The sequence below is a fragment of the Phalacrocorax aristotelis genome, chromosome W (genome assembly GCF_949628215.1).
Source record: "Phalacrocorax aristotelis chromosome W, bGulAri2.1, whole genome shotgun sequence".
In the NCBI taxonomy this organism is placed as follows: domain Eukaryota; kingdom Metazoa; phylum Chordata; class Aves; order Suliformes; family Phalacrocoracidae; genus Phalacrocorax; species Phalacrocorax aristotelis.
In genome coordinates, this window is record NC_134310.1 from 22260798 (window position 1) to 22287493 (window position 26696).

At 43.3% G+C, this 26696-nt stretch overlaps 1 protein-coding gene across 2 annotated transcripts in view; it reads right to left on the reverse strand.

The window, feature by feature from the left end:
- Window positions 1-4886: 4886 nt before the first annotated feature.
- The window catches only part of LOC142049641 (SWI/SNF-related matrix-associated actin-dependent regulator of chromatin subfamily A member 2-like), a 101902-nt gene continuing 80092 nt past the window's right edge, over window positions 4887-26696 (reverse strand). For both annotated transcript variants that reach the window (XM_075077521.1, XM_075077522.1), the window contains 5 exons: window positions 13372-13477; window positions 12446-12547; window positions 8103-8247; window positions 6386-6528; window positions 4887-5762 (listed from right to left, as the gene is read on the reverse strand). In XM_075077521.1, the coding sequence (XP_074933622.1) occupies window positions 5727-5762; window positions 6386-6528; window positions 8103-8247; window positions 12446-12547; window positions 13372-13477 (532 nt within the window). In that variant the 3' untranslated portion in view covers window positions 4887-5726. The remainder of the gene's footprint in view (window positions 5763-6385; window positions 6529-8102; window positions 8248-12445; window positions 12548-13371; window positions 13478-26696) is intronic.

A 26696-nucleotide genomic window follows, 5' to 3' on the forward strand; every position in this document is an offset into this window, starting at 1 on the left:
GACTCTACATTTTAGGAAAGCAAGCTTCCAGCTCTTCAAGGAGTTAGTCAGCAGGACCCCCTGGGAAACGGTCCTCAGGGGCAAGGGAACAGAAGAGAGCTGGCAGATCTTTAAGGGCGTGTTCCATAGAGTGCAAGAGCTCTCCGTTCCCAGGTGTAAGAAATCAGGCAAGGAAGGGAAGAGACCAGCATGGCTGAATCGAGACATGCTGGTCAAACTAAAGAGCAAGAGGGAACTGCACAGGCAGTGGAAGCAGGGACAGGTGTCCTGGGAAGAGTATAGGAACGCTGCCTGGTTGTGTGGGGATGGGGTCAGGAGGGCCAAAGCACAGCTGGAGCTGAATGTGGCAAGGGATGCAAAGAATAACAAGAAGGGCTTCTACAGGTACATCAACCAGGAAAGGAAGGTTAAAGAAAGCGTACCCCCCCCCCCCCCGATGCACAAGAATGGTGGCCTAGTATCAACAGACGAGGGAGGAGAAGGCTGAGGTACTCAACAACTGTTTTGCCTCAGTGTTCACTGGTAACCTCTCTTCCCACACCTCTCAAGTGGATGGACCGCAAGACAGGGACTGGGGGAGCAGACCCTCCCACTGTAAGGGAAGATCAGGTTCATGACTGCCTGAGGAACCTGGATATACACAAGTCTATGGGACCTGATGAGGTACATCCCAGAGGCCTGAGGGAACTGGCTGATGTAGTCGCTAAGCCACTCTCCATGCTATTTGAAAAGTCATGGCAGTCAGGTGAAGTCCCTGGGGACTGGAAAAAAGGAAACATTGTGGCCATCTTTAAAAAGGGTAGAAAGGAGGACCGTGGGAACTACCGACCTGTCAGCCTCACCTCTGTGCCGGGGAAGATCATGGAACAGATCCTCCGAGAAGCTATGCTAAGGCACATGGAGGACAGGGAGGTGATCTGAGGCAGCCAGCATGGCTTCACCAAGGGCGAGTCCTGCCTGACCAACCTCGTGGCCTTCTATGATGGAGTGACTACATCAGTGGACAAGGGAAGAGCTAGGGTTGTCATCTATCTGGACTTCTGTAAGGCCTTTGACATGGTCACCCCCCAGCATCCTTCTCTCTAATCTGGAGAGATGCAGATTTGATGGGTGGACTGTTCGGTGGATAAGGAACTGGCTGGATGGTCGCAGCCAGAGGGTAGTGGTCAATGGATCAATGTCCAGATGGAGACCGGTGATGAGTGGTGTCCCTCAGGTGTCCGTACTGGGACCAGTGCTGTTTAACATTTTCATCAGTGACTTAGACAGCAGGATCGTGTCTACCCTCAGCAAGTTTGCAGATGACACCAAGTTGAGTGGTGCAGTTGACACACCAAAAGAGCGGGATGTCATCCAAAGAGACCTGGACAAGCTGGAGAGGTGGGCCTGTGAGAACCTCATGAGGTTCAACAAGGCCAAGTGCAAGGTCCTGCACCTGGGTCGGGGCAACCCCCAATATCAATACAGGCTGGGGGATGAAAGGGATTGAGAGCAGCCCTGTGGAGAAGGACTTGGGGGTACTGGTGGATGGAAAGCTGGACATGAGCCAACAATGTGGTCTTGCAGCCCAGAAAGCCAACCGTGTCCTGGGCTGCATCAAAAGAAGAATGGCCAGCAGGCTGAGGGAGGTGATTCTGCCCCTCTGCTCCACTCTGGTGAGACCCCACCTGGAGTACTGCATCCAGCTCTGGAGTCCTCAGCACAGGAAGCATATGGGGCTGTTGGAGTGGGTCCAGAGGAGGGCCACAAAAATTATCTGAGGGCTGGAGCACCTCTCCTACGAGGACAGGCTGAGAGAGTTGGGGTTGTTGAGCCTGGAGAATAGAAGGCTGTGGGGAGACCTTATTGCCGCCTTCCAGTACTTAAAGGGGGACTACAGGAAAGATGGGGGCAATCTCTTTAGCAAGGCCTGTTGTGACGGGACAAGGGGTAATGGTTTTAAACTAAAGGAGTGTAGATTTAGACTGGATATAAGGAAAAAATTTTTTGCAGTGAGGGTGGTGAAATACCGGAACAGGTTGCAGGGAGAGGTAGTGGAGGCCCCATCCCTAGAAACATTCAAGGTCAGGTTGGAATGGCGCTCTGAGCAACCTGATCTAGCTAAAGATGTCCCTGCTCACTGCAGGGGTGTTGGACTAGATGACCTCTAAAGGTCCCTTCCAACCTAAGCCATTCTATGATTTTACGATTCTATGACAATAATCAAGAAGCGCTTGGAGAACGCCCTCAGACACAGGGTGAGAATTTCAGGGTTCTCCTATTCGGAGATAGGAGTTGGACTCGATGATCCTTGCAGGTGCCTTCCAATTCAGGACATTCTATGATTCTATGATACCATGAAAATTTAGAAGTCCCTAAGGGAAGCTATTGCTCTGATATAGTTTTCCTTAATACCTTATCTGAATTTCTTTGCTGATTTTTATGCACATTACTTCTTGTTCTGTCTGCTGTGATCATGAAGAACAGGTTGTTTACTTCTTTTTTCCCCCCAACATCTTTTTATGTCTTAAAAGACATAAAAGCCTTTGCGTTAACAACCCCCGCTCATTTGATCTTTTCCCATAGGCCCTGTTTTCTAGACCTCTGATCATTTTCATTCAACTGCCTTAAACTCTCTCCAAGTGATTAACAACCTTGTTTATGTTTTTGTCAAAGCCTGAATAAAGGGGAAGAATTCTTTCACATAACTGCTAAGTTGTTTATACATCATGGTATAGTGTTTTTCTATTTTCTCAGCAGTACAGATACTGACTTGTGTTCAACTTATTCTCCCAATTTTCAGGAAGGGTAAGAAGGAAGACCCTAGTAATTACAGGCCTTTCAGTCTCACTTCAGTGCCTTGTAAAATTATGGAGAAGGTTATTCTGGGAGTTATTGAAAAACACTTGAGAGACAATGCAGTCATTGGTCATAGCCAACATGGGTTCATGAGGGGAAAGTCTTGCTTACTGGGACGGGGTAATCCTGGTTATACATACAAACCGGGGGATGAGAGGCTGGAAAGCAGCCCCATGGAAAGAGATCTGGGGGTTTGGGTTGATGGCAAGTTGAACATGAGTCAACAGTGTGCCCTGGCAGCCAAGAGGGCCAACCGTGTCCTGGGGTGCATCAAGCACTGTATTGATAGCTGGTTGAGGGAGGTGATTGTCCTGCTCTACTTTGCTCTGGTGCGGCCTCATCTCGACTACTGTGTGTAGTTTTGGGCGCCTCAATATAAGAGTGTTATAACACTATTAGAGTGTCCAGAGGAGGGCAACCAAGATGGTGAAAACTCTCGAGCATGAGACTTATGAGGAGCGGCTGAGATCACTTGGTTTGTTCAGCTTGGAGAAGAGAAGGCAGAGGGGTGATGCTGTGGTTTAGCCCCAGTCAGCAACCAAGCACCACACAGCCGCCCCCCACAGCAGGATGAGGGAGAGAATCAGAAGAGTAAAAGTGAGGAAATGCCTGGGTTGAGATAAAGACAGTTAATAGGTAAAGCAAAAGCCACATGCACAAGTAAAGCAAAACAAGGAATTCATTCACTGCTTCACATCAGCAGGCAGGTGTCCAGCCATCTCCAGGAAAGCAAGGCTCCGTCAAGTGTAACGGTTACTCGGGAAGACAAATGCCATAACTCTGAATGTCCCCGCCTTCCTTCTTCTTCCCCCAGCTTTATATACTGAGCATGATGTCATATGGTATGGAATAACCCTTTGGTCATTTTGGGTCAGCTGTCCTGTCTGTATCCTCTCCCAGTTTCTTGTGCACCCAGCAGAGCATGGGGAGCTGAAAAAGTCCTTGACCACATTATCACCACTGTTTCCAGCACAAAACCAAAACATAGCCCCATGCTGGCTACTACGAAGAAAATTAATTCTATCTTGGCTTAAACCAAGACAGTTGACCTCATCGCAGTCTACAACTTTCCTCAAGGAGTGCAGCAGAGGGGGAGGTGCTGATCTCTCTCTGGTGACCAGCGATAGGGCATGAGGAAATGGAATGAAAATGCATCAGGGAAAGTTCAGTTTGGACCTTAGGAAAAGGTTCTTCACTGAGAGGGTGGTTTGTCACTGGAACAGGCTCCCCAGGGAAGTGGTCACAGCACCAAGCCTGTCCAAGTTCAAGGAGCATCTGGGCAACGCTCTTAGTCATATGGTTTACTTTTAGGTAGTCCTGTGAGGAGCAGGGAGTTGGACTTGATGATCCTTATGTGTCCCTTTCAACTTTAGATATTCTATGATTCTGTCTATTATACTTTGTGTGGCCACCTGTGTTACTATCCTGTGTGTGTATGTGCCTCTCTGGAATACACGCTCAGCCTCACTACTGGCCAAACCTGCAAATATGGACAGCAGCAGCTGCATCTTAGACTGGGTCTGAGTGTACCCAGCTGGACTTCAGTGGCCAGGAAGGGGGAATTCACAGGTCCCGGAGTCCTCTAGGTTTGACAGCTTCCATAACATCCTTCACAGTGAGGATACATACTGAGAAACAAATGGTTTATGTAACTTAGAAATCTTCAGTTTAAGAAATGTTCTATGTGTAAAAAATTTATATTGATTTTATATTTAGAATATGAGAAGTTTGGGTTTCTACAGGAAGCAACAGCAATATTAAGTGTAGATATTACATACTTATAGTCTGTTTACCACGTCTTGGTACATCTCTGTCATGGAAAGCATGATCTGATTCTTCATAATGAGAAAATAAACTAATTTATGTATTATTTATATTGTTTATATTTATATTATTTATATTATATATAATTTATTATATTCCATATCATGCAACGTCATGCCCAGTATGCTAACTGGGAGGAGCTGGCTGGGGGAGGGAGGCAGCAATCACGGCTGCATGGTGTATAGTGCTCCTATAGAATTCAGACAAGCACCAATACAATGCTCTTCAAAATTATTGGAATTTTATTTGCCTCAGGCTTATGACTTGCAACCAAAGACATTGTGCAAAGAAAGCAAAGATTAAGTACACTTTAGTGAAAAGGTGAGAATTCACACTGGTATCATAGAAGATCAGTTTGATGAAAGAAGCTATTCATTACACTATATAGATTGCAATATTCTAAAATGTTTTTCAACCCATTTTTTTTAATCAGGAGGAGAAAAGTTTAGCAGAGTTTACAGTACACATAAATTTGCTACAATTCAAAAAAGCATTTTTCTGAAGATCATCAAGCATAAAGTGAAAAAATGTATACAGGACAAGGTGAGGTAAGGCTAACTACTGTATATGTATAAGCTATTAAACAAAATTGCATATATGCACCACAGTGAAAAAAAAACATTAGAGCAAAAAACTGCCTGATGAAACATAAAATACACAATGGCTTTTGATGGCTTCTCCTGGTTATCAATGCTACAAAAGACTTTTTTTTTTGTCTTTCTGATGACACTGAAAACATCAAATGATAAAACCAGGCATGATGAAACCATTACCAAGGAAACCCAACCCAGAGAAATATACTATCAATACACATTTTTTCATCAAAAGCTTTTTTTGTTATTTTGGAGAATTTTAAAAAAAATCTTTGAGGTCCATTCAGTCACAGTATGTTACTTTTTTCCTTTTTTACACTATAATATATTTGTTGGGCAGTATCCTAGAGCTAGTTTATAGAGGATGAGAATACAACCCAGTGTCTGTTTGACAAAATGAATTCAGTGATTGTAAAATGAGAGAAGGGAAGGGGATGGGGTCAGTTCTGCCAAGGAAATAAACTTTGTGAATTACTCATCATCACTTCTGTTTGCTTCTGACTGGTCCTAGAAGTAAGAGACACAAGAAAAGTCAGAAATTCTTTGCTAAGTATTTTATGGATTTTGTTAAAGAAAAAAAGAAAAATTGCAATTAAATTGACAAATCAAGATAGCCGTAAGAAAAGTAATATGCTATTTACTATTCTCCTTTCATGACATTTCATTCCAATTAAATTGCTGTGGGCCTCTTTAGAGAAGAAAAAGCATGGAGTCAGGAAACACTAGCTCCTTTCTGTCTACCTAGGCATTTTAAAAATGCCTGGAAAGATCTGTCTTCATTTGTTGCATTAATAGAAACACCTATGAGAAATTAAAACCAAGTGTTTCTAGGGTGGGAATGAAAGCAAACAAACTATGAGTTTTAAAGTTTTGAAGGATGAAAGAACATCTTCAAAAAATAAGTGCCAAAAGTGTCAGACTTCTTGTCTTCCAGCACTAAGACCAGATCCCACAAGCAAACCCTAATACAGTTTGAACTTGCTCCCTGACCCTCCCAAGATGATGACACAGATTAAAAACAATGGTTAATGTTTCTAAGCATGAAGAGGTGAAAATTCTGAGTGCAAACAGGACAGGGTATAGATGAAATCACTGCAACCATTTCCAAAATATCAGTGAACAAAACTTACGTTTTCATCTTGACCCTCATCACTGTCATTGTCACTCACAGCAGGCTTGGCTTTTACTCGGCTTTGCCTCTTCTTGCCTTTGTCTTTGTCCTGGCTTTTTTCATCTTTCTTGTTCAGCTTGATTTTGACTTTCACTGATTTTGCTGTAAAAAGTGGAATGTGAATGTAACATCTGCCTTTATTGTATACCATTTTCCTACTAAATAACAATTAACTTTGAAACAGTCTGTCTTCATGTAAATTCTCACCTTGTAGCCTGAAAAAAAAAATCCTCTTTCTGTTCTTTAGATTGTGGAATTAAGTATAGATATTTTCTTTTACTTGTGTTCTTGATAGTTGCAGTGCTAATTTGCATTAAACTATCAAGAAAATCCGAGTTGATCAGGTGCATCCTTCTTTCACTTTTAGAATGTGTGGCACTTACAGATACAATTTAGTGTTGCAACTACACTCAGGGAACCTTGTACAAGAAGATGCATGTTAGGAAATAAAGTAGTTTTTGTTGCCTGCACATAGAAAAATGTCTATCTTCAGTAGGAACAGACAATTTTGGGGTTTTTTTAACTACACAAACTCCATGTGGAGGTGACTGGAAATTTTTTAGTTGGCAGCTTACCAAAGAGAACACAAGTACCCAGTCCCAGGGTATCTACTCATTTCTAGCTGAACTGCTGAAGTTACATGCTCTGCACAGCTGCTTGTAATACTTGCAGCGTAGTTCAAGGCAAAAGTACTCTACTTTCTCTATCCAGACACACTTTCAAAGTGCAATTCTAGGTAGTTAGGAAGTATGGGGTAGAAGCACTTGGGTGGCAGAAAGCAGAATGAAGGGATCCTTCCTTTTCCACAGTATCATGTTTACAAATTTGCAGGGACTTCTAGTTCAGAGGTTATGTGAGAAGGTACCTATTGAGGAAACTTTAATTGGTCAGGGGAGCTGAAAGGTAATATGTAGATCTGGCTCTTTCTATAGTCCTTTTTTTGCCATCAGTGTGTTGTGAACCTACTGGCAATTCTGTGGAATAGCAGAGATGCAGCAAATTAAAATTCAAATTGGAAATAAAAGACAGACATTTTTACCAACAGAGTTAAATTATATCAGAATAATTTAATAAGAGATGAGAGTACCACTTCTTAAAAGAGATGCTCCAACTTAACCTGCAGCATGCCCTAGATCCCAGATGAATTTTTGGCCCAGCCTGGACCCATCTCACAGCAGATTAGCTGGGCCTCTTAAATTATGAATGCCATCTCCTGCTTGCCAAACAATCTGAGTTCTGTTTTCCGTTTGTCTCACTGAAGTACCATTTTTCTGGTTCTTAATTACATATGTTGCATAATATCAGAAAGGTTGCTCACCTATCGATTAAGGAAGTCACTAGTTCTAGGCACTTATATTTGCAAGCGACATGATCAGGAAAAGAAGGGTCCATATATACTCATGGTCAGTCAGATAGGGAAAAGTCATCTGTTTCTATCTGAGCAGTACTTAAAAGCACTTGAAGTCTTCAGCACAATTCTAAGAAATATAGCCAGAATAAAGTAGCCAAGAGACTTAAGCTGAATGGAAGCAGCCAAAAACAGTAAACTTTATAAGAAACTACTTCCACCAGTGGAAAATTAAAGTCAATAACCAGTCTCAGTAAACAAATGGAAAAATCAGTTCCCCCCTCTTCCCTAAATGTGTTTCCTTCTCAGCATTCAGCAGGGAACTTACATTCTGACTCGGACTCCTCCTCCTCCTCCTCCTCCTCATCATCATCATCATCATCATTCTTGCTTTCATTTTCACTCTCTACTTTGGCAATCTTCTGTCGTGCACTTTTGAATACAGACTGAAGAACAATGGAATCCTCATAGATCTACAGTATGAAATCAAACCGATTTCAGAACTGCAAGTGAAGCATCATCAACAATTCATTTTTCTTCCTATACAAACTCATGGAACATGGCCTTTTTATTACAAGTAACAACACTTGTTTCATGAATTTTACAAAAAAATGCCAATATTGAATTTTCATGCTGTAAATGAAGAATCCAGCCAACAGTGAGCCACAAAAATACAACTCTTAAAATGTATCACATTTAAAACATCCAATTAGAGAAAGAGTCCATCCTGGAATGCAATTGTTTTTCTTTTATTATTATTTTATTACTACTAGAACTATGATATATTTCAATTAGATCATAAAAGCCTTTAAAATTGTTATTCCAAAATCCAAAGTGGGTAAAAAAGAAAATAATTTATCTCAAGCAGCTTTGGGATGCCTTTAAGACTCCTTCCTTTAAGATCCAAAAGGACTGAAAATCAATGCTTATCCAAAACTCTATTAATATTTTAGAGCCTGCTAAGTTTTTTTTTGGTACTATTAGCTTTTATATTAACCTCATTGGAAGAACATCTATGAATGAGAGGACTACATCTGGCTTGTAATGTATTTGCCAGATTAATTTAACAGAAAAAAAATTAGAAATAATAATGAGACACTATAATCATCTTAACAAAATGAGCTTGCACATGCTGTTCTGTAAAACTTTGGAAGCAATGCATTGGTTAAATTGAAGACACCATATAAGATCTGTCTCTTCCTGAAAACACCTTTTAAGCATGCAGCACAGATGGAAATGCTTTGCTCAAAAAAAAAAAGAGGAGCATGCATCATGCTAATAAAACAAATGTGAAGTATTTAACTTAAATTTTACTTTATTGTATACTTAAATATCTCTGTCTGAACTAAACTTATGGGTTTGTATCTTTTAATGTAAGTAGTGCACACATAAATATTATATTTTAATTATATAAGTATGTGTCAGAGCAAAAGTGGATCCAAACTATTACACAGAATAAAAGAAAACCTAAAAAATTTGAGAACTACTACAGGAATGTTCCACGGTTTAATGAAAATCAAAATTAATGGTACAGGGAGTGTCTCAGACAGAAATTTAAAAAATTGTAGGTATAAGTTATTTGGACTTCATGCTATAAAAAGGAATACTAAATTTGGTAGATAACATCAGTATGTTGGAATGGAAAATATTTCTGCATCATTCTGTGATATGAATCTGATTATTTCCAAAGAACAGAAATATCTACTGAACACTTCTACTATTTCAGTATCATTATTGATAATCCTACCAAGAGAATAGCAACCAGTTTTCTGACAAGAATAATTATCTATATTGATTTCTCATGTGACTATTGTTTTTTCCTTGCATATTTTTACCTCCCTGATCAACTTCCAAACAATTGCAAACTGATCAGTCATGTTTTTTGATATCAGCTTCCCTTATTTTTTCAATTTACTTTCATTAGCAGTAAAATAGCTATAAACATCTATATAACTAAGCAAAATATTCTGAACAGTTAGTAAGATTTTCTCCCACACTTCCAATCATTAATATTTTTTTACTTGAATAATTGAGCTGATTTTGACTTTTTCATTTAATTGAATGTTGTTAAGATATCAAAAATGTCTGTACAACAGACATTTTATTCTGCTTGTACACAACAAAAATAATCAAGTAACGATCATTTGTACTAAACAACCCCTCATTTTTAATTGAATGTTTAATATCTTTGTTATTTGTCAATATAACATGATATAAAATTCCTCTGTATAGTAAAGGGTCATCTATAGTGTTTAGACACTTGCAGAATGCATTAATATTGGCAGCATGTGACATCCAGTTTATAACATTTTTACTGAAGTCCCCCATGACATTTTTTTTCTTGAACATTACAGAAACAGTCATCATGTTATCTACTGCAGTTTAATAGTGTGTTGCATCATGCTATTTGGGCCTCATCTGCTAGAATGTGTATTTAAAACTGTGTCAGAGACTCTGATACAGGTAGTACTTTATTTTACATATGTTGCCACATAAATATAAATTTCCACATATGTTGCTATTCCCTATCTTCTTTCCTACTGCCAACTCAATCTTCTGATAAAAATTTAAACATTCCAATCTTCCCACCAGCTTTCAGGACCATGTAGGCTGATTTTGTTTTCATAATGTACAATCCTAATTATGCTTGTTTGCCCAGATTCCTGAGACTGGTGTATAGGAAAGCAAAGAGTTTATTCTCTTCATATCCTGCAGTGCTTAGATGTATTTTGTTCCAATGATCTTAATTCTGATGAATGTGTGTTTTCCCCCTTTTCACATAACTCTTTCTTTGTTTAATGCCTTCTTCACTAGCCTAGTGTGTCTGTCCCATTCAAGATTTAGATCCTATCCTTTCATATCTAATCCAGAGCATATATTTCAACTTTCTCATCTGTCTTCCAGGTTTTTGTGGGTTTTTTTGTATTGCTGTTTACCTCGTCTATTGTGAATTCATAGGACTGAGTGCGTCCTTGTGTGTAAACCAGGCAAAATCCTGAACTCTGTATCTCTCCAAGATGAGAGATTTGGGTACATTATTTATTAATGAGGGTACATTATTCCAGTCTCTCAAAATGGATACTGTTCTTTCAACAAGAAAAAAAAGTCAACAATATCCAGAGAATATGAACTATATACACAAAGTTCTAGTGTCAGACAAACTTTAAACATTATCTTCCATCAGTAGAGCTGAAAATTTCACCACTAAACACTTAACAACTGTCCCTAAACTGGACCATTCCCTCAATTACTTGTATTAGTAATTGCCCATAGCATCCTCATAGGCAAGCTAAGGAAGTGTGGGTTGGATGAGTGGACAGAGAACTGGCTCAGCAACAGAACTCAGAGGGTTGTGATCAATGGGGCAGAGTCTGGATGGAGGCCTGTAACTAGTGGTGTTCCCCAGGGGTCTGTGCTGGGTCCAGTCCTGTTCAACATATTCATCAATGACCTGGATGATGGGATAGAGTGTAACCTCAGCAAGTTTGCTGATGACACCAAGCTGGGAGGAGTGGCTGATACACTAGAAGGCTGTGCTGTCATCCAGCAAGACCTGGACAGGCTGGAGAGCTGGGCCGAGGGGAACCTGATGAAATTCAGCAAGAGCAAGTGCAAGGTCCTGCACCTGGGGAGGAACAACCCCATGCACCAGTACAGGCTGGGGGCTGACCTACTGGAAAGCAGCTCTGTTGAGAAGGACCTGGGAGTGCTGGTGGACAGCAATGTGCCCTTGTGGCCAAGAAGGCCAACAATATTCTGGGCTGCATTAAAAAGAGTGTGGCCAGCAGGTTGAGAGAGGTTATCCTCCCCCTCTACTCTGCCCTAGTGAGACCACATTTGGAGTACTGTTTCCAGTTTTGGGACCCCCCCCCAGTTTAAGAAGGATGTGGAACTGCTTGAGCAAGTCCAGCGGAGAGCTACCAAGATGATCAGGGGACTGGAGCATCTCCCATATGAGGAAAGGCTGAGAGACTTGGATTTGCTCAGCCTGGAGAAGAGAAGACTGAGGGGGGATTTCATCAATACCTATGAATATCTAAAGGGTGGGTTTCAGGACGATGGGACTAGGCTCTTTTCAGTAGTGCCCAATGACAGGACAAGGGGCAATGGGCACAAGTTGGAACACAGGAAGTTCCACCTCAATATGAGAAAAAACTTCTTTACTGTGAGGGTGACGGAGCAGTGGAACAGGCTGCCCAGAGAGGTTGTGGAGTCTCCTTCCCTGGAGACATTCAAAACCCACCTGGATGCTTTCCTGTGCAGCCTGCTCTAGGTGTACCTGCTCAAGCAGGAGGGTTGGACAAGATGATCTCTGGAGGTCCCTTCCAACCCCTACCATTCTGCGATTCTGTGATTCTGCACTTTGGTGAGCTCAAACCAACATATGGCTCTTCAGGGCACAGCCATTTAGCATAGATTCAAAGTCTGAAAACTGTCCTAAAGTATACCAGAACAAACTGATCTCAGGATTATGGAATCAAAACTAAATTCACTGAATGTCTGAATTCTAGTTGTGACCAAAGGATTCTGGATCCTTCAAAGAATCTGGGATTTTTTATTCATTAAATTAGATTTTAAAAGAAGTTTTATATACAGAATTGTCATAATTAAACAAGCACTGAAAACACTGAGTAGGGAAGACACATTTAACACAAACTGGTTCAGTCAGACCTGTGATCCCTCCAAATTGAATGTCTGAGCATTGTGACACAACAACATGACGTCTTTCTCCAGATCACTGAGGTTCCGATATTTATGGTTACGAATTCTTTCCTGTTGCATTTGTTAAGAAGATGGGGAGAAGGATGGATGGCAGCAGTGAGGAGAGAAAAAGAAAAATAACAGACACGACAATCAATTAATATTGCTTTTCAATACATTAAAACCTTCTCTTTAAGCATTTTACCTAAGTGGAATGACAAGTATCCGATTAAAACAAACAAACAAAATTTAAAGCCCGTGTGAGAGGAATATGCTGACTAAAGGCATCATGGCCAAAGGCAGACTAAAAATTTTGCAATTGTTGTGTGAATTAGAAGGGCCAAAAGCAACAGAAATTGTATTGTTGTGGATAAGAAAGGAGTTCAATTCCAAGTTTCTTAGTACAGAGACAAAAAGAGGTACAGTGTGAGTGAAGGTAAAAGAGATAGCCATGAACTCCTCATGGCCTCTAAGGTGCAAAAAGTTGCCTAATCCTCACCTATCCAACTGTGGCTGTTCCAAGATGTGATGCTAGTTGAAAGATGATTATATCCCTCCCAACAACATAAAATTTTTGCAAGCACTACACTTATTTAAGCTTTGCTTACAGATTCAGAATTTTCTCCTTTACAAAAAAAAAACACATTAATGTATCATCTCTGAAGGTATGATTTACATCATCCTGTGTTTTGCTTTGACTTAGGTTAGTAGTGAAGTACTGCAATATACGTTAAGAAAAATTCATAACAAGGGGTATATTAAAATTTTAAATATAACCAAAAACAATAAGCAAATTTAATATCCACATGATCATAATTTTAATGATGACTTAATGTTCATATTTCTATATAGTGAAAAGGAATAAAGAAACGTCCACACCCAAAAACAGTTCTCACCTTTATTTTTTTGAAGTCCACTGGTTTCCTAATTAATTCATAATACTCTGGTAATTCTTTTCTAGACGGGAGCTGAATGAAGACTTCACTTAGCTGCCGTCCTGAACTGTTGAGAAAAACAAGCACACAATACAAAGAATTACAACTTTCTCAGAAAATAAATTGTACGCAATCGAATTATTAAAAATCTAGCATTTTTTTCTTGTAAAGATGCAGTAACAAACTTTGTTCTGAATTGATCTTATTTATTTGAAATAAATAATTAATCTACAGTTTAATGCACAATTTTCATATTCTTGTCCTGATACATCAGCACCATCATATGCATAGATCATAAAGGAGAAGGATCAGGAGTTGAATCTGAATTCACTAGTGCTTTGTCTAGGGCATTTTTATTCTTTTCTTCATTTTCTTTTATTATTCTTAACTATTCTCTTTCTTGTCACCTTAAATTTATCTTTCTCTTGGTCTTTTTTATAGCTATTTTTATAGCTCTGGTTCATAGTGAACTATTTGTCCATACTGAGTGCTCTTATACCAGATGCTGACTGAAATCAGATTAACTAGGTTTTACAGTAAATGCCAGTATTAACTTACATTAATGAATGTTAGGTTTCTGGGAAGATAACTGTAAGTGCATTGAAAATCATCACTGCAGTTTGTACCTCTTTAATCATCTAGAAAGAATTGTCAGAAGTAATGGATTATTTAAATTCCTTGGATACTCTAAGATACACTTTACCTATGATTTGCAACCGTTTATAGTCTCTGAGATTTCCAGATTTTCCTTTGACCATCCCTTGTTAATAGCTACTTTAATGCTTCTGAATAAAAGTTCTTTTTATCCTCATTTGTGGCTTCCCAGGTGTCATAGTTTAGCCCCAGCCGGCAACTAAACACCATGCAGCCACTCGCTCACTCCCCCCACACCTGTGGGATGGGGGAGAGAATCAGAAGGGCAAAAGCAAGAAAACTCGTGGGTTGAGATAAGAGCAGTTTAATAATTAAAATAAAATGGCAATGATAATAATAATGATTGTGATAATAATAATATAATAAAAAGGAAAATAATGAGAGAGCGAAATTAAGCCCAAAAATAAAAGGAAAAAGAAAACACAAGGAATGCAACAGCTCACCACCCGCCAACCAACACCGCCAGTCCCTGAGCCGCGATTGCTGCCTGCCCCTGGCCATCTCCCCGCAGCTAATATACTGGGCATGACATCATATGATATGGAATATCCCTTTGGCCAGTTTGGATCTGCTCTCTTAGCTGTGCCCCCTCCCCTCCCGGCTTCTTGTGCACCCAGCAAAGCATGGGAATCTGGAAAAGTCCTTGACTAGTATAAGCATTACCTAGCAACAACTAAAATATCGGTGTGTTATCAACATTGTTTTCATACTAAGTCCAAAGCACAGCACTATGCCAGCTATGGTGAAGAAAATTAACTCTATCCCAGCCAGAACCATGACACCAGGTAATAGCTGAATATGAGTTATTTGGAGAGGAAAGATCTGTTGATGGCCCTTATGGGCTCAAACATATATATATTTATGTATGTATTACCATTTATCTGACAAGTCACGGTAGCAGAAAAAAGCAGCTTTTGAGAACTGCAGCCTGTTTACATAGACAGCATTCACCAGTGTTTCTCAGCCCATATTTCACAGACAGAAATATCACTGCTTAATTTTATCACAACTTACTCCAAAGGGGCCCTGTTTTCTCATTTCCACCTTTGAATGGTAATTTTTAGGAGTTGGGGAACACAGAGCCTGCTGCCAGTTCTTGAGCCCCCCACCTGAGCTTCTCTCTTAGAGCTGTCCTCCACAATACAGCATTTTGTTGAAACTGCAGGTACCTTATCAGACACACTGGAACTAATGCTGAATCAAAGGTTAATTTAGGTAATTCTGTCATGATGAAGGAGAATAAGATGTATGGGACAGCTGTGTCCTCTATGAATGTCATCATCTATGCCTTCTCAATAGGGAGCTCTTAATGTGTAAAACAGTCTCAGGATTTGGGTTGATACTATTTTGCCTATGGACCTAGTAGGTCAATGAACAATTAGGAATAAATAGTTTCCTTCTTTTACATGGAAATGTTTTTCAACTGATCCAAGATTTCTTAATGTTCTTGGTTTAGTTCTAGGCCATTTCGTCTTACAGACACTGTATGAGAGAGAAGGACAACAATTCAAATATTCCAAGCACAGCTTCCTATTTGGTGTGGTCCAATCAATATCCTGTGGTGCAGAACTTGTGTAGAATATTTTTCGATCCAGTTTACAGCAAACACAATCCAAGCAGTCAAATGCCTGTTAGGTTATGGCAGGTGCAGGAATATACTTTTAGCAGCTGCTGCTGCAGGGTGAGAAGAGAAGGCTGGCTATGTATATACACCAGGGAAGGGAAAGTGTTCTGAGCACAGATCCAACCCTTCTAGCTGTTGAGGCCAGACCACCCTGTTCTGTACCATGCATGAGAAAACCAGTCATAGACTCATAGAATCATTAAGGTTGGAAAAGACCTCTAGGATCATTAAGTCCAACACCACCATGCCTCCTAAACCATGCCCTGAAGTGCCATGTTTATATGTTTTTTGAACAACTCCAGGGATGGAGACTCCACCACCTCCCTGGGCAGCCTCTTCCAATGCCTGACCACACTTTTGGTGAAGAAGTTTTTCCTAATATCCAACCTAAACTTCCCTGGCGCAGCTTGAGGCCATTTCCTCTCGTCCTATTGCTTGTTACTTGGGAGAAGAGACCAACCCCCGCCTCACTACAACCTCCTTTCAGGTAGTTGTAGAGAGCAATAAGGTCTCCCCTCAGCCTCCTCTTCTCCAGACTAAACAACCCCAGTTCCCTCAACCTCTCCTCATAAGACTTGTTCTCCAGACCCTTCACCAGCTTCATTGCCCTTCTCTGGACACGCACCAACAAATCAAAGTCCCTCTCGTAGTGAAGGGCCCAAAATTGAACACAATATTCAAGGTGTGGCCTCACCAGTGCCGAGTACAAAGGCACCATCGCTTCCCTGCTCCTGCTGGCCACACTATTCCTTATACAAGCCAGGATGCTGTTGGCCTTCTTGGCCACCTGGGCACACTGCTGGCTCATATTCAACTGGCTGTCAACCAACACCCCCAGGTCCTTTTCCGCCGGGCAGCTCTCCAGCCACTCTTCCCCAAGCCTGTAGTGTTTACATGGGGTTGTTGTGACCAAAGTGCAGGACCCTATACTTGGCCTTGTTAAACCTCATGCAATTGGCCTCAGCCCATTGATCCAGCTTGTCCAGGTCCCTCTGTAGAGCCTTCCTACCCTCAAGCAGATGGACACTCCCACCCAACTTGGTGTCATCTGCAAACTTGCTGAGGGTGCACTCGATCCCCTCACCCAGATGACTGATAAAGATATTAAACGAGACTGGACCCAAAACTGAGCCTGGGGGAACACTGCTCATGGCCGGCCACCAACTGGATTTAGCTCCATTCACCACAACTCTCTGGGCTCAGCCAGCCACCCAGCTTTTTACCCAATGAGGAATACACCCATCCTAGCCATGAGCCTTCAGCTTCTCTAGGAGGATGCTGTGGGAGACAGTGTCAAAGGCTTTACTAAAGTCCAATTAGACAACATCCACAGCTTCGCCGTCATCCACTAGTTGGGTCACGTGGTCATAGAAGGAGATCAAGTTGGTCAGGCAGGAACTGCCTTTCATGAACCCATGCTGGCTGGACCTGATCCCCTGATTGTCCTGCACTTGCCTAGTGAGCTCACTCAAGATGTTTTGCTCTATAATCTTCCCCGGTACTGAGGTCAGCCTGGCAGGCCTGTAGTTCCCTGGATCCTCTTCTGGCCCTTCTTGTATATGGCAAGCCTCCAGTCATCTGGGACCTCCCCTGTTAACCAGGACTGCTGATAAATGATGAGAGTTGCTTGGCAAGCTCCTCTGCCAGCTCCCTCAGTACTCTCGGGTGGATCCCATCCAGCCCCATAGACTTGTGAGTATCCAGGTGGAACAGCAGGAGGTTGTAAACTGCTTCCTCCTGGATTATGGGGGGTTTATTCCATGATCTATCCCTGCCTTCCAGCTCAGGGGGCTGAATACCCTGGGGATAACTGGTCTGCCAGTTAAAGACTGAGGCAAAGGCATTTAGTATCTCAGCCTTCTCCTCATCCTCGGTGGCAATGTTCCCCTCGGCATCCAATAGAGGATGGAGTTTGTCTTTGGTTCTCTTTTTGTTGTTAATGTATTTGTAAAAACATTTTTTGTTATCCCTTACAGCAGTGGCCAGGTTGAGTTCTAGCTGGGCTTTTGCTTGCCTAATTTTCTCTCTGCAAGACCTAACAAGATCTCTGTACTCTTCCCGAGTCACCTGCCCCTTCTTCCAAAAGTGGTAGACTCTCCTTTTTTTCCTGAGTGCCAGCAAAAGCTCTCTGTTCAGTCAGTCCCATCGTCTTCCCTGCTGGTTTGTCTTGCGGCACTTGGGGACAACCTGCTCCTGCACCTGCAAGACTTCCTTCTTGAAGAATGCCCAGCGTTCCTGGACTCCTTTGCCCTTTGGAACTTCTTCCCAAGGGACTCTCCCAACCAGTGCCCTGAAGAGGCCAAAGTCTGCTCTCTGGAAGTCCATGGTAGTGGTTCTGCTGATCCCCCTTCTTACTTCACCAAGAATTGAGAACTCAGTCATATCATGGTCGCTAAGCCCAAGACGGCCTCCGACTGCCACATCTCCCACCAGTCCTTCTCTGTTTGTGAACAGGAAGTCAAGCGAGGCACCTCCCCTGGTGGGCTCACTTACCAGCTGTGTCAGGAAGTTATCTTCCACACACTCCAGGAACCTCCTAGAATGTTTCTTCTCTGCTGTGTTGTATTTCCAGCAGATGTCTGGTAAATTGAAGTCCCCCACGAGAACAAGGGCAACCAATTGTGATAGTTCTGCCAGCTGCTTGCAGAACGCTTCATCTACCTCTTCATCCTGGTTGGGTGGTCTATAACAGACTCCCAGCAGGATATCTGCCTTGTTGGCCTTCCCCCTCATCCTTACCCATAAACACTCAACTTTATCATCACACTCGCTAAGCTCTATGCAATTGAACCACTCCCACCACCTCTCCTTCCTTGCTTATCCCTTCTGAGGAGCTTACAGTCATCCATTGCTGCACTCATTCGTAAGAGTCATCCCACTATAGCTAACTCATAGCTATCCTGCTGCACAATGTCTTCCAGCTCCTCCTGTTTGTTGCCCATGCTGTGTGTGAGGGATTTTATATGATGGTCCGTGTAGAGCCACTACAGAAAAATTGCAAGCTGAACACAGCTGTGAGAACACGACCTTGAAGAAGGGAAGTAGAAGTATTGTTATTGAACAATATGCTGTTGCAATCCAGGAACTGCTGTTAGCCGGCAGAGCACACACTTGGCAGGCCTTGTTGCATGCGCTGGCCACACATGCAGCAACACCTAGTCAGTACTTTTCCACTGAATCTGCTGAGGGTATAAAAAAAAGGGCAGCTCAAAGCAGAGAGAGAGAGGACACAGAGCACACGCTACGAACCACAGGGGACACCCTGAAGGTGCTGCGCCTACCTCCCTTCTCCGCAATGACCCCACTAATGGTCACCCTCCTGCTCAGTGGTATCTCTGGTGTAGTTGGGTTGGTAAGACTCTCATAAAGGGAAAAGAATATGCTAGTAACTGCTTATGCAAGGCTATAACAGAGCAATAAATACTTTTGTGCTTTTTAAATATCGTCTGTTGGGTGAATTTTGTGCATAGGAATCCTGTGAACCTGTTACATAAATTGGTGATGAGGACGGGATGGATGCCAAGAAATTTATGGCCCTCACTTCTGACCCCTATGTCCAATCTGCCCTGCAATGCATAGGTGATGGATTGATAAATATGGTTGTGGTGGTAGCAGAAGGCTTGTCAGGTCGGTATCCTAATGATGGGGCCTGGCCAGCCGGCTCCTGGGAATGGACAATCCTACGACAAGCCTGTACTATTTTAAAAACAGAGGGTATGAAGCTGGCAGTATTGATGGGATCTCCTGAACTCTACATGAGCCAACCACTAAATCCGGGAGTACAAAATACAGTCCTGGAAGGCTGCCTAAAGGGTTGGAAACCATATTTAGTTCTCATTTTGTTAGCAGAGCAAGGGAATCCCATTGACCAAATCATTGAAAAATTAAACCAACTGGGAGATTTGCCTGGTTTGGAGTCCTCTACTGGGGACATAGAAGGAAATAAGCAAAATACATGATCCCGGAGAGAAGACGGGGAGCCAGGGGAGTGTAATAAATGGTTTTGCTTGCTTTTAGACAGGGGCATTGATAGGAAAGAGATAGATGGCAAGTCATTCCAGGTGCTGTGGCGCATGGTGCAAGAAACCCACCAAAAAGGGATACGAAATATTGCTTATGCTGAGCAAAATACGAGTTCCATAGCACCCTTTACACACAAAACCTAGGAGTTGTCCTTGGGACAACTGGACATTCCATCATTCGGGCACACGCAACCATTCACACCCCCAGAGTTTGATAATTCCATGTATCCCTGGACCGATGTTAGGGAGGCGCAGCAGCACCTCAAAGAGGACTAGGGATTAGAGCAAGCCCCCACATTGGATTTCCATGTATTGCGCTATAACCCTCGACCCTTTACCTGCTGTATTATCTGGTGGTCATCCACCAACAAACAAGGGGTCAAAGCATTAGCCAATATGGGGGCGGAGGTCACTATCATACACGGAAATCCACGCAAGATGCGAGGGACTACTAGTCCCATATGGGGGCTAGGGGACCAGCTGGTGGTGGGAACATTGACAAAATTAAAGTTACAGGTTGGTGATTGAGACCCCCATATTTATCAGGTATTAGTAGCTGAGATTGGGGAATATATCCTAGGGATGGATATGTTGAAGGGGGAAACCATGATGATAGAAGGGATGTTATGGGCCTTTGGGTCAACCCAGTGGCTCCATGCCCGGGAAATTACTGTGGGAAAAATCCAGGACCCCTATTGCTTCCCAGGTAGTAAATATAAAGCAATATAAGATACCCAGAGGAATGAAAGAAATACAGGATACTATTAATGATTTATTATTAGCCAGAGTTGTTCAATACATTCATTCGCCATTTCATAGCCCGATTTGGCCCATGAAAAAACCTGATGGTAGTTGGCAAATGACAGTAGATTACAGAGTGGTCAGTAAACATACTCCACCCATAACGGCAGAAGTGCCAGAGGTAGCTACTTTGGTACACCAGATCCAGGCACATGAGGGCACCTGGTATGCAGTAATAGATGTGGCCAATGCATTCTTTACCATACCCATTCCCCCCGAAACCCAGGAACAATTTGCTTTTACATGGGGTGGCAATCAGTATACTTTTACCAGATTGCCACAGGGGTATAAGCACAGCCTGACCTTCTGTCACCAAGCTATGCACCGGACTTTAGAAAAGCATCACATAGAGGCTAATGTGCAACTTGCGCAGTATATTGATGATATACTAATACAAGGTAGCAGTTTTGATCAAGTACAGCAACATCTAGATGCGATACCAACATTGTTACGTCAGGAAGGATGGGCTGTTAACCCTCAGAAGATACAAGGCCCGGCACAAGAAGTCAAATATTTAGGCATTGTCTGGAGTCATGGGTTCCAATGCATTCCCGACAAAGCTCTGGATACCATTAGGAACTGGCCACAGCCTGAAGATAAAAAAGGAGTGCAAAGGTTTCTGGGCACAGTAGGATATTGGCGTTCCTATATTCCAGGGCTGGCAGTACTGTTAAAACCATTGTATAAGATTACCCAAAAAAAGGCACACTTTGAGTGGGCCGATGAACACCAGCAGGCTTTTGAACAAGTTCATGAGCTTATCCAACATCACATGGAATTATACCCTATCCGGACGGGTCCTGTAGAACTCCAAGTAACCTTGGAGCAGAATGTGGCCTTCTGGAGCCTGTGGCAGTTACAAGAGGGGCTAAGGCAGCCTCTAGGATTTTGGTCACGACGCCTTACAGGAGCTGAAGAGCGGTATACTGCCTTCAAAAAAGTGTTTTAAGCGGTTTATTGGGCCTTGCTAGATACAGAAGACTGGACAGTGGGACATGAGGTATTAGTGCGATCAGTGGTACCTATAGTTTCATGGGCCTTGGCACCCACAGCGAATCACAAAATAGGACACGCCCAAGAGTCTACCATAGTTAAGATGAAATGGTATATCCAAGAACAAGCAAAACCTGGGACACGAGGTGTACACCAATTGCACGAATTAGTAGTTCAGAACCTAACGGGAGAAGCAGAGAAAAAACATGATCTATACAATTATCAGATTGGATGTTGGAGAGTACCCTATGAACAGCTAACTGAAGGTCAAAAGAAGTATGCCTGGTTCACAGACGGCAGTGCTGGAGCAAAACAAGGCAAACCCATGTGGCACGCAGTCACCTTACAGCCTAGTTCTAAAACGCAATTGGTTACGGAAGGGAGTGAAGGCAGTAGTCAGCTAGCTGAATTAGTCACTGTTTGGCAAGCCATAGATGTTACTCCAGAGAACGCTATTTGCTATCTATATACAGATTCCTGGGCAGTAGCCCAGGGGTTGGTAAATTGGCTGGGCAAATGGCATGCGGATGGATGGTATATTGGTAGCAAAGAAATGTGGGGGAAAGACTACTGGATAAAAATTTGTGAATTGTTACAAACCCGGGAAGCATGAGTTTTTCAGATGGATGCACATATCAAAGAACAATCAGAAACTACATGGTGGAATGCTGAGGTAGATCAGATAGCACGGCTGACAGTAAAAGCCACTATGCGCAGTGGCGACAAGCAGAGGCCACTAGCACAATGGGCTCGTGACAAAGCGGGACATACAGGCCAGGATGCTACACTAGCATGGGCAAGAGGTGATCACAGATGTTATACACCAGTGTGAGGTGTGCCCTCAGTTGAAGGAACGGGTTTTCATACAACCTACCGGTCACATAAAGCACAGCCTACGGCCAGTGGAAATATGGCAAATCGATTACATAGGCCCCCTGCCCGAACACAGGCAACAGTAGCATATGTGTGTGGCTGCAGACACCTTTTCTGGAATAATAGTGGCCGTGGCTAGTAGATATGCAAATGCTTATACTACTATTCGCTGACTGGATACGAATGAAACATACTATGGAACACCAATTGAAATACAGTCAGATAACAGTTCTCATTTTTAAAATCATAAAGTAGAGAAATGGGCCACCGAGAGAGATACAGTGGGTGTGGCATTTACCTTACCACCCACAGGGTGAGGATTGGTGGAACGCCTTAATGGTCTACTGAAACAGAAACTGCATAGATTAGGAGGTACAAAGTACATGCGATGGGTAGATCATCTTCCTACCGCTGTGCGTGTGCTGAATAAGCATGCGGTGGCAGGAGATAAAACACCCCTCCTCCTGATGAAAAATTACCAAGCCAGGCCAATAAAAGTACCACTCACTCTGGTGCATTACGATAGTAGCACTCAATTTACATTAACCACCGAGCGGGGATTCTTATTTCTTCATTCTGCACAGACATTAACAGTTGCTGGCAGACAAGTCCAGTGGTCTCCTCTGGACATAAAAATAACTGTACAAGCGGAACAGACAGTGTTTCTTGTTTTCACATTACATCCAAACCATGTTGCCAGTGGTTTTAGTATAATAAATCCAATACACAGTAGCAATTGATGGCCTATCTCCTTAGGCCTGCGTAGCACTGCACCAATAAGTCGGAGTATCCCTGCAGGCCTTTTGGCATCTGTGTACTTTTGGATGATACCTCCACTCCATATTGAACCCAACCCCCTGTATTGCAAATGTTTGTGGGAGCACATGTTTGGTATCACCCCCCCCGGACAGCCAAGACCAGTTGCAGATGAAGTGGTGGCTGCTGATGGCTCACAGGCCGTCACCATCACCCTTACAGGTGAATCGAACTGGCTGCGTGTACCTGCGCAACAACTATGATTCAGAGAATGAGAGAAAAAAAAAAAACAACAAAGGGGGGGCATGTTAACCTTGGTTTTGTTTTGACAGGTTTGTGCATACACATTTCCCCCATGAGCAAAACGTATGGGTGACATTGCTGAATGCAACTGGACAAGTAGGCCTGGCTACATCCCCTTCCCCCTTCAAACCTAGTTTAAAGCCCTCTCAGTGAGCCCCGCCAACTCATGTGCGAGAATCCTTTTCCCCCTTTGAGATAGGTGAACTACATCTGCCACCAGCAGGCCCGGTGCCATGTAAACCTCCCCATGATCAAAAAAACCAAAATTCCACCGATGGCACTAGCTTCTGAGCCATGTGTTAATCAGATGAGTTTTCCTGTTCCTTTCAGTATTATTCTTCCCTGCCACTGACAGGATTGAGGAAAACTCTACCTGCGCTCCCGATCCTTCAACCAATCGCCCCAGTGCCCTGAAGTCCCTTTTGATTGCTCTTGGGCTTCTCTTGGCAACCTCATCACTGCCCATCTGCATAACCAATAGTGGGTAGTAATCAGAGGGCCGTACCAGACCAGGGAGTTTCCTAGTAACATCTCTGATCCAAGCCCCGGGGGGCAGCAGATTTCCCTGTGGGATGGGTCTGGTCAGCATATTGGGCCCTCTGTCCCCCTCAGAAGGGAATCGCCTACAACAATTACCCTCCTTTTCTCCTTAACAGAGGTGGTCATAATGCGTGGGGCTGACCAACTCTCCCTAGGCAACCCCCAGGATGGACCTTCACCTACATCCTCATTTGCCTGGCCCTCAAGTTCCAGAGCCACGTATCTGTTGTGTAAGGGCAGCTGGGAAGGTGAGGGAGGCCGGGAGGGGATTTGCCTGCCGCCCTGAGCATGGGAGGTGGCGGGAGGGTAGGGGATTCTCTGCTTCTTGTGGAGCCTCCATCTGCTGCTGTCTTGGCCCCAGGGATGATAGGATGCAGCTCCACCAATTTATCTCCCTCTCCCACTCCCTGATACTCCTTAACTTTTCCACTTCCTCCTTCAGCTCTGCCACCAGGCAGAGTAGATAATCTACCTGGTCACACCACAAACAGCTGTTGTCTCTGCTGCCCTCCAATACAAGTGCCAGGCTCAGGCACTCCCTGCAGCTGGAGACCTGGACAGCTGCATGTTTATGTGGGGGCTCCGTCTGGGTCACCACATTCCTTCTGGCAGTGGTTCTCAGGTGAGTGGAAACCATAGCTAGGGCCTCTCCTGGGGTTGCAATGACCACTAGCTGAGTTACTCTTTAGAGCCAGGAAAGGTACTGCACCCTGCCCACACAAACTGACTGCGCCACACCCTGTTTGCCCACCCTGGTCACCACGCTTCTGGTCGCTCACACTCCCTAGGGGCTGCTTTTGTATGTGAGGGGGTTTTGCCGCCTTCACTCTTGTCCCCGCCATGTGACGCCATGACCAGTATATTAAGGGGGGCAGTTGCGTCGGGTCGGCGGGCGGTGAGTGGCTGTCTCACGTGCTGTTTGTTTTGGTGGTTCATTCCCCTCCCCCCCCCGCCCCCGTTTTCACGCCGCTCATTGTTTTCCTTTCCATTGCATTTTTGTTGTTGTTGTTGTTGTTGTATTTTAATTATTAAACTGTTCTTATCTCAACCCATGAGCGTTACCCTTTTGATTCTCTCCCCCGTCCCACCGGTGGGGTAGTGAGTGAGCAGCTGTTTGGGGCTGAGTTGCTGGCTAAACCACAACACCCACCCACACTGAGTCAGAGCTGCCTCACGTCAGGAGCTCACTCCTTCCCACTCGGTGGGGCTGGGCTGGGCTACCCTCCATGCTCTTTTGCTTTTGCTTTTGCCACGGTTTTGCCACTTTAAGAAGGATCCTCTGGCACGACCCTCCACTCCGGAACCCTTCGCCTCGGTGGCTTTGCTGAAATGGCCCAGTCAAACTCCAGCAAGTTTACTAGCAGCTCACCAAACAGATTTGATTTACTTGGGAAGCATCTGGATATTTTAGTAAGAGAAAATCATAAAATTGACAGATAATCCTAATCCAAATTCTCATTATTCCTCTCCCATCAGCAAATATTTGTGAAATTGTCATGCCACTCTGTCTCTCATCCCCTTCTCGTACTGTTTCACACAGAAGAGGTCAATTTACTACTTCTATACTTTGTGGGTCAAAGGGAGAGAGGTTTTGTACTGTGGATTTAACGGCTTCAATCCTATCAATGATCTATGTGAGTGACAATGTGATTCCACATGACAGGATTTGTTTTTGTTTCAGTTTGTGTTTTCAAAGAGAAATGGGAAGTTGCAACAAAAGCTACATTTACATTATTTTCTTTAATAACCAAAAGTTTAGAACATTCACAGTTGCAAATGACATCAATTAAATTTGTTCCTGAACATATAAAACAAGAAGTACTCTGAAAACAGACTTAAAGTTTAAGTCCCTATTTGTCATCCATAAAATTAAAATAATGCTATGGTGGGTGTCAGGACGATGGGACTAGGCTCTTTTCAGTAGTGCCCAATGACAGGACAAGGGGCAATGGGCACAAGTTGGAACACAGGAAGTTCCACCTCAATATGAGAAAAAACTTCTTTACTGTGAGGGTGACAGAGCAGTGGAACAGGCTGCCCAGGGAGGTTGTGGAGTCTCCTTCCCTGGAGACATTCAAAACCCACTTGGATGCAGTCCTGTGCCCCTTGCTCTAGGTGTGCCTGCTCAACCAGTGGAGTTGGACAAGATGATCTCCAGAGGTCCCTTGCAACCCCTACCATTCTGTGATTCTGTGACATCACGGTCAGTATATAAGCTGGATGGAGTTGGCTGCAGGGAGAGACTGCTGCTCAGGAACAGGCTGGGCATCAGTCAGAAGGTGGTGAGCAATTGCATTGTGCATCACTTGTTTGTATATTCTTTTTTTTATTATTATTATCATCCCTTCCTTTTCTTTCCTATTAAACTGTATTTATCTCAACACATGAATTTTACTTTTTTTTTTTTTCTGATTCTCTCCCCCATCCCACTGAGGGGTGGGTGGGTGAGTGAACAGCTGTGTGTTATTTAGCTGCCTGCCAGGTTAAACTACAACATATGCCCTCAGGCTTACCCATTATTGCTCCTCCATGGGGGTCATGATAAAGCTGTAATGTGTAGACCAGGAGCAATCAAAAGAGACTTCAGGGCCTTGGGGTGGTTGGTAAGGGAATCTGAGGCACAGGTAGTGCTTTCCTCTATCCAGTTGCAGGCAATGATATTAGAAGAAACAGATGGACTCAGTCTATTAATACATGGCTCTGTGGCTGGTGTTACCACC